The sequence below is a fragment of the Salvelinus alpinus genome, chromosome 32 (genome assembly GCF_045679555.1).
Source record: "Salvelinus alpinus chromosome 32, SLU_Salpinus.1, whole genome shotgun sequence".
Lineage (NCBI taxonomy): Eukaryota > Metazoa > Chordata > Actinopteri > Salmoniformes > Salmonidae > Salvelinus > Salvelinus alpinus.
This window is the reverse complement of record NC_092117.1, coordinates 30,689,816-30,703,325: the sequence shown is the minus strand read 5'-3', so window position 1 is coordinate 30,703,325 and position 13,510 is coordinate 30,689,816. Positions and strand designations below refer to the sequence as shown.

The 13,510-nt window shown below is 45.6% G+C and overlaps 1 protein-coding gene across 1 annotated transcript in view; it reads left to right on the top strand.

Moving 5' to 3' along the window:
• LOC139562217 (adhesion G protein-coupled receptor B3-like) overlaps positions 1 to 13,510 on the top strand; it is a 72,611-nt gene that overhangs the window by 46,272 nt on the left and 12,829 nt on the right. Inside the window, exons 5-9 of the mRNA XM_071379705.1 lie at positions 1,270 to 1,355; positions 6,760 to 6,858; positions 7,494 to 7,665; positions 11,043 to 11,156; positions 11,673 to 11,762. Coding sequence (XP_071235806.1) covers positions 1,270 to 1,355; positions 6,760 to 6,858; positions 7,494 to 7,665; positions 11,043 to 11,156; positions 11,673 to 11,762 — 561 coding nt within the window. The remainder of the gene's footprint in view (positions 1 to 1,269; positions 1,356 to 6,759; positions 6,859 to 7,493; positions 7,666 to 11,042; positions 11,157 to 11,672; positions 11,763 to 13,510) is intronic.

Genomic DNA, 13,510 nt, shown 5'->3' with positions numbered 1-13,510 from the left:
AAAGGAAAGATTATCCTATTGGACTAGCTTTTTTGCTAAGAGTGTAGCCTCCTTCCAAAATCTTGACATTTTTCATCAAAGCAGTAAGCACTGATTAAATGACATTCAAAATACTTGATTCATCCCACAAGGGGCAATTATTGCAAATCTGGTGTTACAGTGTTGGAGTTACTGTGTGTCTAAGGAGGTGCTTTTGCTTTAGAAAATAACAGCAGCTGCTGTCAGACAGACAAAGCCTCCCTGAAGACTCTGGTGTTGGATTGAGGGGAACATAGAGGTCAGGTCTTGCGAGTTAGTACATTTAATGTCAATGCCATGAGTAAGTCATACAGCCCTAGATGTCACGTTACAACAGAGGAGAGGAAGAATTCAGGAGAGAGACCATAATAGAGGAGAGAGATCAGAATAGAGGAGAGAGATCATAATAGAAGAGAGAGATCATAATAGAAGAGAGAGATCATAATAGAGGATATAGATCATAAGAGGATAGAGATCAGAATAGAGGAGAGACAGAATGTGTACGGTACATTAATGATGTCAATCACCTTTTGTATTTCACAAGGATAATAACATCTTATTGACATACTAATGCAGCTAACTATCCTGAAGTACACAAGTGTTTTTAGATGTGACATTGTTCCCTCACCTTATTCCAGGGCTGGGGTCCATTCCATTAGGAGGAGTGGAGTTGGAATCCAAATTTCTGCTTACTTCCTTTATTGAAATGGAAGTGACCCCAATTCTGCCTTGTTCCCCCTCTATGGAAATGTAAATGTCACCCTTCAGACCTTGACAGTGTCCTCTTAGTCTAATGGAGTTGTGTTGGTGAGAGGGAGAGCCAGGTTTGATTCCCACCAGTTACACTGCTTTTCTCTATAAACAGTTGAATATGAGGGAGTGTAACTAGTTAAATATTTTCATTAGTCTCTGGGATTCAAACCGGCGACCTTTCAGTTACTGGCCCAGTGCATTTAACTGGGAGCCTACCTGCCGCCCCATATGACAAAATATATTCATGTTTCCCTCAGGTATATGACTAAATATATTGAGGTTTCCCTCAGGTATATGACTAAATATATTCAGGTTTCCCTCAGGTATATGACTAAATATATTCAGGTTTCCCTCAGGTATATGTCTAAATATATTCAGGTTTCCCTCAGGTACATGAAAATATATGTGAAGGTTTCCCTGAAGTACCTGACTAGATATATTCAGGTTTCCCTCAGAAACATGAATATATATGTGAAGGTATTCCTTCTCTATGAACAGGTCAACATGGTGATTGGCATCCTGGTGTTCAACAAGCTGGTCTCCAGAGACGGGATTCTGGAGAAGAAGCCGAAGCATCGAGCTGGGTAAGAAACCACCTACAGCAAAGATATAGAATCTCTATTCTATTATATTTCTATGAACTGTAGTATGTCTGAAGCAGCTGGGTAAGAGAGCACCTACAGCAAAGATATAGAATCTCTATTCTATTCTATTTCTATGAACTGTAGTGTGTACTTATAAAATACATTGTGATACACAACAAAGACAAACAGCAACTAGTTATACTTCCTTAATTAGTTATACTTCCTTAATTAGTTATACTTCCTTAATTGGACATTGAAACACTCCATGTTGGCTGGAGTGTTGTCTGTATAGTTCTCCTGAGATCTGCAGTGGTCTACTTCTCCACCCCTTTAGTGTACATACTAGTCTGACTCCCCCTCACCACACATTCACACAGACCCTCGGGATCTCTTCATTTTCCATATGGAGATTAGACCTCGTTCTTTACTCTGGCTGATGGGAGAACATTAGAGGCATCAACATAAAGAGGTCACATCTCTCAGGGGGAGACGACGTGTGTGTGTGTGTGTGTGTGTGTGTGTGTGTGTGTGTGTGTGTGTGTGTGTGTGTGTGTGTGTGTGTGTGTGTGTGTGTGTGTGTGTGTGTGTGTGTGTGTGTGTGTGTGTGTGTGTGTGTGTGTGTGTGTGTGTGTGTGTGTGTCTGGGGAGACGTGGCAGAATCAGTCCATAATGAAAATGGTTTAAAACGCCCACAACCCACAGGTCCCCAGATTGGCCCTGACTACTACTAACGAGATACAGAGTTGGTAATGCGTTATTTTCTGTCGTCTTCTTGTTGGTTGGTACACCAGAATCCCTCTTAAACAGCCCCACATAAAGACTGGTTTATACTTGGTCTAACAACATGTCTGTAGACCACTAGAATGTGACAACTGTCCAAAGACAGTCCTTAGATCTACTGTAAACCAGCCTTATGTCATCTTGTCATGTGTTTTTCGAACACTTTGGCCCTGCCTGACTACTACTAGTGTGATACAGAAAGTTGGGATGCCATTCCTAGTGATGTCATCTTGATGGGTGTTAATCCCAAAGCCCTCTACAACACCCACGCTAACATTGGCCATGTCTGTCTGGCAACTGCTAACATGAAAAGTTGTGGGTGCTACTGTTTTTCCTTAACCCTTGTGTGGTGTTGAGGTCTGTGGGACCCATTTTCAGTGTTTACTAAATGAAAAATGCTATTAATTATTTTTTCAATCTGAACTCTTTGGCTTTGGCTCATTTTCTGTGAAGAACATGTAAAATAACACATTTTTATTGAGTGCACACTGTGCACCCCCCTACACATTTATATCACATATGAGGTGTTCGGGTCCACCGGACCCGAGGGTAATAAAAGTGTGGACAAGTGTGTGTGTAGGTGAAAACAAGTACAAATTTGACAAAAAGGTTTGCTGTGTGCCTTCACTCTGTCTTCCTCCTCCCTGGACCTGCTGTTTCAACATAGCACCAAGAACCTATTTATCTCCCTGCCTGTCTCACACTTTTCTCACACTCTTTACCCTTTGTAGTGTGTGAAACTACACAATACATTTTTTATTTATTGTATCTTTTTATTTAACCTTTAACTAGGCAAGTCTTGCGGGAACCTGCACGATGTTATTACAATATATTATTTCGATACATTATTTCGATACATTGTAAAAAAAAAAATACATTTTTACAAACTCTCCCCCAGCCAGGTGCAAATTGGGTGAGGAACACAAAAGATAAATAGCTTTGCATGTGTGGCTCCTTACCACTATCAATCAGTAAGGCAAAAATAATCTGTGCTCAGAGAGACTTCAAAATTATTTTTGCAGAGAGAGAAGCTAGTGTGGAAGGAGTGTTTTCCACTTTGGAAGATGAAGAATTTTTCCGAATATGAGGATCATGTCTCTGTCAATTCGGAGTCTGACAGTGAGTTGGAAGAATGGGATGAGATTGGCCCTCAGCCAGCCCCAGGACCAGCCCATCAGCAGCCAGCCCCAGGACCAGCCCATCAGCAGCCAGCCCCAGGACCAGCCCGTCAGCAACCAGCCCCAGGACCAGCCCATCAGCAACCAGCCCCAGGACCAGCCCATCAGCAACCAGCCCGTCAGCAACCAGCCCATCAGCAACCAGCCCATCAGCAACCAGCCCCAGGACCAGCCCGTCAGCAACCAGCCCCAGGACCAGCCCGTCAGCAACCAGCCCCAGGACCAGCCCATCAGCAGCCAGCCCCAGGACCAGCCCATCAGCAACCAGCCCCAGGACCAGCCCGTCAGCAACCAGCCCCAGGACCAGCCCGTCAGCAACCAGCCCGTCAGCAACCAGCCCATCAGCAACCAGCCCCAGGACCAGCCCATCAGCAACCAGCCCCAGGACCAGCCCGTCAGCAACCAGCCACAGGACCAGGGCATCAGCAACCAGCCCCAGGACCAGCCCATCAGCAATCAGCCCCAGGACCAGCCCATCAGCAACCAGCCCGGACCAGCCCGTCAGCAACCAGCCACAGGACCAGCCCGTCAGCAACCAGCCACAGGACCAGGGCATCAGCAACCAGCCCCAGGACCAGCCCATCAGCAATCAGCCCCAGGACCAGCCCATCAGCAACCAGCCCGTCAGCAACCAGCCCCAGGACCAGCCCGTCAGCAACCAGCCCCAGGACCAGCCCGTCAGCAACCAGCCACAGGACCAGGCCATCAGCAACCAGCCCCAGGACCAGCCCATCAGCAAACAGCCCCAGGACCAGCCCATCAGCAAACAGCCCCAGGACCAGCCCGTCAGCAACCTACAGGAGGAGAAATATGGATGTCAAACATTTTTTTAATTGAATGGTCTTCTTGCCCAAGGAATGAGCCACCCCTCATGGCTGCCAATGTGATAAAGATGTAACCAGGGCCACCCCTCATGGCTGCCAATGTGATAAAGATGTAACCAGGGCAACCCCTCATGGCTGCCAATGTGATAAAGATGTAACCAGGGCCACCCCTCATGGCTGCCAATGTGATAAAGATGTAACCAGGGCCACCCCTCATGGCTGCCAATGTGATAAAGATGTAACCAGGGCCACCCCTCATGGCTGCCAATGTGATACAGATGTAACCAGGGCCACACCTCATGGCTGCCAATGTGATAAAGATGTAACCAGGGCAACCCCTCATGGCTGCCAATGTGATAAAGATGTAACCAGGGCCACCCCTCATGGCTGCCAATGTGATAAAGATGTAACCAGGGCCACCCCTCATGGCTGCCAATGTGATAAAGATGCAACCAGGGCCACCCCTCATGGTTGCCAATGTGATAAAGATGTAACCAGGGCAACACCTCATGGCTGCCAATGTGATAAAGATGCAACCAGGGCCGACGCGGATGGAGGTTTCTCATGTGCAGGACATAAAGTCTTCTTTTGAACTGTTCATCCCAGACACCATCCAGAAAATCATTCTGGACTGTACTAATTTGGAGGGAAGGTGTGTTTATTTATTTTTTAAATGTAGGGGGGGGGGGGGGGGTATCCTTGCTGGTGTTTTCAGATCCAATGGAGAATCCACAGAATCCCTGCGGGAGGCAGAAACAGGCAGAGAACTTTTCCGTGCAACAATGTCTCTGGAAAACTTCCACATTATTTACAGGATTATCCGCTTCAATACCCGAGACACCAGACCAGCTCGGCAGCAGAGAGACAAGATAGCTGCATTCAGGTCAGGGTGTGACAAGTGGTTGGACCGCCTTCCCCTGTTTTACAACCCTGGGCCCAACGTTACTGTTGATGAGCAGCTTATGCCATTTAGGAGCCGCTGCCCCTTCAGGCAGTACATACCGTCTAAACCTGCAAAATAAAGAATCAAGATCTGGGCTGCCTGTGATGCTGCTTCATCATATGTGTGGAACTTGCGAGTGTATACGGTGAAGTCAATTGGAGTAGCCCCTGAGAAGAACCAAGGCATGTGGGTTGTCCTGGACATGACACAGGGACACCGTGGCCACAACATCACATGCGATAACTTTTTTACTTTGCACAAGCTGGGACAGGAGCTCCTCAAGAGGAAGCTGACAATGGTAGGACCAGAGCTCCCCCCTCAGCTGCTGAATGCACAGAAGAGGCCTATCAATCCCTCTAAGTTTGTGTTCACGGCCGACACGTCCCTAGTGTCCTACGTGCCAAAGAAAGGCAAAAATGTGGTACTCATGAGTATGCTGCATAGGGATGGGAGAATCTGTGACCAGGAACATCATAAACCAGAAATGATAATGGATTACAATGCTACAGAAGGAGGGGTGGACAAGACAAGCTGGTGACTGGCTACAGCTGCAAAAGAAGAACCCTCTGCTGGCCACTTGTAATATTCTTTAAACATCTTGGACGTACGCGTTTGTCATCTGGATGGCGTTGAACCCAGATTGGAACAGAGGGAAGCTCCAGAGGAGACGGCTCTTTCTCGAGGAGCTGGGCAAGGCATTTGTAAGACCTCAAATCCAGAGGAGACAACATATCCCAAGGACCCCAGCTTCTGCAGCCATCATGAGGAGGATTCAGGAAGAGGATGCTGGTGCCCCATCCGCCCGACACACAGAACCAACAACTCCAATACCGGAAGTGTGAGTGATATTGTTGCATGTGTGTGTGTCTGACTCTCCTACCTTGGCCTGCTGTAACTATGTATGTGAGTGAGTGAGATGTTAGTAAAATTCCTGAACTAAGTGTTTTCATCATTCTGGACTACAGCCGGTAGCAACAAGAAGAAGCTCTGTGATATGTGGACCCAAGAAGGACAGGAATACAGTACACATGCATCAAGTGCAAGAAATACATTTGCAACACACACACAGTAAAACTCTGTCCCTCATGTGGCGTGTAGACCATCCTTAATTTGTGCTCAATGGGGCTCATTTATCATTTCCATAAAATACTGTAGGAAAATGTGTCCTTCCAATGTGTTCAGTTCAAAGCAATAAACATCAATTGTGATGAAAACATTGTTTCATTTATATTTGTTCAAGATAAACATGATTTATTCCACCCATGTCTTGATTATAATTGATTTTTGTTTATTTTTGTTTAAATGGCAAATATTAACCATGTATGCTGTCTATATTGCTTGTAATTGATATAAGTCAACATCTAAGTATTAAGTATTTTTACATAAATTGTTATGGCTGTAATGTTTTAAAAACCCAATAATGTTGTGTGTCCATCAGACCCGTGAACATTGGGTGAATAGTATGAACACCACACAAGGGTTAAAAACACTGAGAAATTGGCCCTGGCTACTGCTAATATGATAGAGAACATTGGGATGGTGTAGTGCTGCTTCTTCACTACTATCATCACTAGTGTCCACATGTTGTATGATAGAACAGAAGGAATGCTATGCTAGTCATAGTGCTACTTCTTCACTAAACACTATTTCCTGTTGTTTTGTTGTTTGTTGTCCCACAGACCGATGAACGAGCCCCATACAGGGTTAACTCTGAAATGTGCCAAATGTGGCGTGGTGTCCACCACTGCTCTCTCTGCAACTACAGCCAGTAATGCCATGTAAGTTCTCTCTTACAGTACATCGATGCCTGGCGGTGGGAATTCATGAGATTAGCTGTGTGTGTGTGTGCATGACTGGTCTGATGGTCTGTGTGTCTGGACCAAGACTTTGGAATGTTAACCTATAGTACTGGGCAGTCAGACAGTAATGTTAGACCTATAGTAGAGTACTGGGCAGTCAGACAGTAATGTCTTGCATGTCAGAGAAACAACAGAACACTAGCTGGTAACTCTGGCCAGGCAGTAATGTCTTCTATCTACAAGAGAGATCACTGTAGTAGTCTGGCCAGGCAGTAATGTCTTCTATGATCTGATGTGTGCGAGGTGGTAATGTAGACACTTACCTTAACCTCTATCCCCTTTCTCCCCCTCTTTCCCCTCTCCCACCCTCTCCTTCCCTTGCCCCTCTCTCCCCTCCCTCCCTCCCGCCCCCTCCCCTCCCACCCCCTCTCTCCCTCCCCCTCTACTCTCCCCTCCTCTCTCCCTCCCTCTCCCATCCCCCTCTACTCTCCCGCCTCCTCTCTCCCATCCCCCTCTACTCTCCCCTCCTCTCTCTCCCGCCCCTTCCCTCCCTCCCTCCCTCCCTCTCTCCCATCCCCCTCTACTCTCCCCTCCTCTCTCCCTCCCTCTCTCAGGGCCTCTCTGTGGAGTTCCTGTGTGGTTCTGCCTCTGCTGGCTCTGACCTGGATGTCTGCAGTGCTGGCCATGACAGACAAGCGCTCCATCCTATTTCAGATCCTCTTCTCTGTCTTCGACTCGTTGCAGGGCTTTGTCATCGTCATGGTGCACTGTATCCTGAGGAAAGAGGTAAGGAAGAGAGAGGGAAGAGGGAGATAGGAGGGAGAGGGACAAGGAGGTATTGGGGAAGTGAGGGAAGGAGAGGGGGAGAGAGGAGGGAGGTATTGGGGAAGTGAGGGAAGGTGAGGGGGAGAGAGAGGTATTGGGGAAGTGAGGGAAGGAGAGGGGGAGAGAGAGGTATTGGGGAAGTGAGGGAGGGAGAGGGAGGTATTGGTGAAGTGAGGGAAGGAGAGGGGGAGGGGGAGAGAGGAGGGAGAGGGAGGTATTGGTGAAGTGAGGGAAGGTGAGGGGTGGAGAGGATGGAGAGGGGGGTATTGGGGAAGTGAGGGAAGGAGAGGGATGTAGAGGAGGGAGAGGGAGGTATTGGGGAAGTGAGGGAAGGTGAGGGGTGTAGAGGAGGGAGAGGGAGGTATTGGGGAAGTGAGGGAAGGTGAGGGAGGGAGAGGGTGGTATTGGGGAAGTGAGGGAAGGTGAGGGTTGGAGAGGAGGGAGAGGGAGGTATTGGGGAAGTGAGGGAAGGTGAGGGGTGGAGAGGATGGAGAGGGAGGTATTGTGGAAGTGAGGGAAGGTGAGGGGGAGAGAGGAGGGAGGTATTGGGGAAGTGAGGGAAGGTGAGGGATGGAGAGGAGGGAGAGGGAGAAAGAGGTATTGGGGAAGTGAGGGAGGTACAAAGGGAGGTATGTATGGGTTAGGGATAAGGGGATACTCTTTCAGTAGGATTCTGTTCATAGTGCACAACATATGAAAATTACCCCCCAAAAATACTTTCCAACAGGATATAAAAATGAAGGTTTCTTATTGGACCAATTCAGATAGAATCACCCCATTTTACCCATTTTACACTTGGTGCCAAATGAACATGCTCTAGGTCACACCCGGTGTCACAATGTTTGTTGACCCTTATACATGTTTAATCCCTCTTATCTCTTGTAGCCCCACACACACACACACACACACACACACACACACACACACACACACACACTTCCTATTTCCCGTTTGGCCCTAACTACAGTATTTATTAGGAGATTAGTGATCTGGCCCAGATTAATTCCAGATGTTTTGTTTACAGTGGCTTGCGAAAGTATTCACTCCCCTTGGCATTTTTCCTATTTTGTTGACTTACAACCTGGAATTAAAATATATTTTTGTGGCGTTTGTATCATTTGATTTACACAACATGCCTACCACTTTGATGATGCAAAATATTTTTTATTGTGAATCAAACAAGAAATAAGACAAAAAAAATAGAAAATTTGAGCGTACATAACTATTCACCCCCCCCAAAGTCAATACTTTGTAGAGCCACCTTTTGCAGCAATTACAGCTGCAAGTCTCTATAAACTTGCCACATCCAGCCACTGGGATTTTTGCCCATTCTTCAAGGCAAAACTGCTCCAGCTCCTTCAAGTTGGATGTGTTCCGCTGGTGTACAGCAATCTTTAAGTCATACCACAGATTCTCAAATGGATTGAGGTCTGGGCTTTGACTAGGCCATTCCAAGACATTTAAATGTTTCCCCTTAAACCACTCGAGTGTTGCTTTAGCAGTATGCTTAGGGTCATTGTCCTGCTGGAAGGGGAACCTCTGTCCCAGTCTCAAATCTCTGGAAGACTGAAGCAGGTTTCCCTCAAGAATTTCCCTGTATTTAGCGCCATCCATCATTCCTTCAATTCTGGCCAGTTTCCCAGTCCTTGCCGATGAAAAACATCCCCACAGCATGATGCTGCCACCCCCTGTCAAGTGTCAGTTGTGCAGAGGTGAGGACGGAGTCAGGCGCAGGACACAGAACTGAGTAAAATAACGTGCTTTACTCTGAAAAAATCATCCACGCAGGGATAACAAACCCTAACACAAAAGACTAGCACAAAACCAGGAACAATCACGCACAAAACATAATGAGAACAAGAGGGTTAAATAGGGAAATAATAATAACGTAATGGGAACCAGGTGTGTACAATCAAGACATAACAAATGGAAAAAGAAACGTGGATCGGTGGCAGCTAGAAAGTCGGTGACGACGACCGCCGAACGCCGCCCGAACAAGGAGAGGCACCAACTTCGGCGGAAGTTGTGACACCACCATGCTTCACTGTGGGGATGGTGTTCTCGGGATGATGAGAGGTGTTGGGTTTGTGCCAGACAAAGTGTTTTCCTTGATGGCCAAAAAGCAACATTTTAATCTCATCTGACCAGAGTACCTTCTTCCATATATTTGGGGAATCTCCCACATGCCTTTTGGTGAACACCAAACATGTTTGCTTATTTTCTTCTTTAAGCAATGGCTTTTTCTGGCCACTCTTCCGTAAAGCCCAGCTCTGTGGAGTGTACGGCTTAAAGTGGTCCTATGGACAGATACTCCAATCTCCGCTGTGGAGCTTTGCAGCTCCTTCAGGGTTATCTTTGGTCTCTTTGTTGCCTCTCTGATTAATATCCTCCTTACCTGGTCCGTGAGTTTTTGTGGGTGGCCCTTTCTTGGCAGGTTTGTTGTGGTGCCATATTCTTTCAATTTCTTAATAATGGTGCTCCGTCGGATGTTCAAAGTTTTGGATATTTTTTTTAACCCAACCCTGATCTGTACTTCTCCACAACGTTGTCCCTGACCTGTTTGGAGAGCTCCTTGGTCTTCATGGTGCCACTTGCTTGGTGGTACCCCTTGCTTAGTGGTGTTGCAGACTCTGGGGCCTTCAGAACAGGGATCATGTGGCAGATCATGTGACACTTAGATTGAACACAGGTGGACTTTATTTAACTAATTATGTGACTTCTGAAGGTAATTGGTTGCACCAGATCTTATTTAGGGGCTTCATAGCAAAGGGGGTGAATACATATGCACGCACCACTTTTCTGTTTTTTTAAACTTTTTTTAAACAAGTTATTTTTTTCATTTCAATTCACCAATTTGGACTATTTTGTGTATGTCCATTTCATGAAATCCAAATAAAAATCCATTTAAATTACAGGTTGTAATGCAACAAAATAGGAAAAACGCCAAGAGTGATGAATACTTTTGCAAGGCACTATACATCACTTTCCTGTTAACCTGCCCCTCCCCTTTAGAAAGTAGCTGGAATCACTGTGAGCAAGGGTCAAGAGGTTACGGCAGAAACAATTGAGCATGTTTTCAGAAACTAAAATACACATTATATATAATATTATACTCATGTCAAGTGCTCTAATGCATCACTTTCCTATTAACCTGCTCCTCCCCTTGGAATGTAGCTGTAATCACTGTGAGCAAGGTCAAGAGCAGGAACAATAGAGGATGTTTTTACTCTCTACTGTCATGGCCATAGCCTGTCAGAAACTAAAATACACATTATATATCATATTATACTAAATGTCAAGTGTCTAATACTACTTCTATGGTGCTTGGCTTTCCCCAGGTCCAAGATGCTTTCAGATGTCGTCTCAGGAACTGTCAGGACCCCAGAAACTGTCAGGACCCCCTCAACGCTGACAACACTGGGACTTTCCCCAACGGTCATGCTCAGATTATGGTACGATAACACCAGCACTGTATAACCCTCAACCCAGTGGTGGCTGGTTTGCATTTTCAATGGGGAGGACGGGCTCGGGGTAATGGCTGGAACGGAAATAAATGGAATGGTCTCAAACACATCAAACACCTGGTCTCCATGTGTTCGATACCATTCCAGTTAATTCATTCCATCCATTGTATGTACCGTCCTCCCCTCACCAGCCTCCTCTGCGCTCAACCAAAGCCTATACCTGCTTTTATATTTGAGACAAAGGAGCAGATCTACATGTTCACGAGTAAAATGTGAATTGATGTTGATTAGTCTGAAATGGCACCCTATTCCCTATATAGTGCACTATTTTTGACCAGGGCCAATAGGGAATAGGGTGCCATTTGGGACACCCCCCAAGTAAAAATTCCACTTAAATGGAGGTTAGGATTTGCTTCTAACAGCTGATTCACATTATAGGGCTGAACTGAACCGTACTGTGCTGGCTCTGGCTAGGAGACATTCTTTTCACATTGTCCTTTCCAGTATGTTTCCAGCAACTGTGGTGGATGCCTAACCAGGCCAGTGCAGTACGGCTCGGCAGGGATCGCCTTGGCTCAGCTCAGTGTGAAAAGGGTATAGTATTACATACCCTCAAGACAAGCCTTCATAGCAGGGTTGGGGTCCATTCCATTTCAATTCAGTCAATTAAGGAAGTAAACTGAAATTCCAATTCTGCTGGTTGGGCTGGATGAGGCATTGTTACCCGTCGTTTTACAAATACTGTATCTGCTTTAGTTCAAATGTAATTACACACAGTGTAGACCAGCACGTGGCCCTGGCCCCTGTAATAAATCACACACATGCACAAGCACACACACACACTTTAATAAATGAGATCCATTTTCCATTTTCCAACTTCCTGGATTCATTTTGATTGAACTCATTTGTCACTTTCGTCAAGCGTAAATTTTCATCATTTTACCAAGCCCCCTCTCCATTGTCACGCACACACACCTACGCACGCACGCACGCACGCATACACACACACACACACACACACACAGTAATAAAGCACCAGTTGTTTGAATGACCTTTGTAATGCCACACCAAATCTCTTGATCCAGCAGAACGCCAATTGCCAACGACCTTCGCTCATCATAACTATCGTCTGATCTCCCCAACGTTGTATTCTAATATCCTCCTACTCAGATTGAATTCATTTCCACTGTTGCAGAATGGTGTGTTGGCTGTCGGGGTGCCCCCGGTTCAATAGAATCATTTGCAGAGAACAAACAGTGATTCGTTCCCAACCGCTGTTTTAGTGCTACAAATCCCCTGTTATATGCAGGCGTGTTGCTATATAGTTGGGAACGGAGCAGGGAGAATAGGACCATTAACTTGACAGTAACGGACCCAAACTGGGAAAGGAAACAGATAGATGCAATGAAACTCCTCCTATATAATGATGGCATGTTTCATCAGATGTCAAAGAGCTTGCTATTGGGATTGTTCTATTGACTTCATTCACCTCAACACTGCATGTGGCTGGAGTTGTTCTAGGTTTCCTTTATGATGTCATAGTGGAACAATCATCTCGGATCTTAAACCATGCTACAATATTAAAGTTAAAAGAAATGCTGTGTTTATATGAGGGTGAACAAGGCAAGACAGACAAAATGAATACAGTGAGCAAAATAAGAATATTGTCATAGAATGTGTATCATTTCACAAAACCAATTCAAATAGACCCAAAATAAAGTTCAGGAAGTCCAAATCCCAAATAGAATCCCAATGAAAAATAGTCCCAAAGTCAATGAAAAAGTCCAAATTAGAAATCCCCCTCATTCAAATAAAAATACAATCAGCAGGATAGATCTCACCGGATGGTTGAGGGAGAGGGAAATCCGGCCCTGGGTAGATTTCCTCACAACAGCTCAGCTCATCTTACATATAGGAGTAAAAATCAACAATAACAAACTAAAAGAATTCCCTGGAATGGATCAATCTAGGTTGCTTAAAAGCACAGGTTCCTTAATTGGGGAGGATGGGCTATAAGTAATGGCTATAAGTAATGGATGGAACGGAATCTATGGATTGGTATCCAACACATCAAACACATGGATTCCTTGTGTTTGATGCCATTCCATCCACTCCGTTCCAGTTATTATTATGAGCTGGCCTCCACTCAGCAGCCTCCTGTACTTAAAACGTTTTCCACACAAATAGAACCTCAGCCAGTTACACGCCAAACATTTCCCCAAACTGCTACTTCTTTCTTAAAGGGACATGCCCTATTAAAGGGATAGTCCACCAAAATGTGCAAATAAGTCAGTCAGAACTGGCAGATACATAACATAACAGATACATAACATAACAGATAC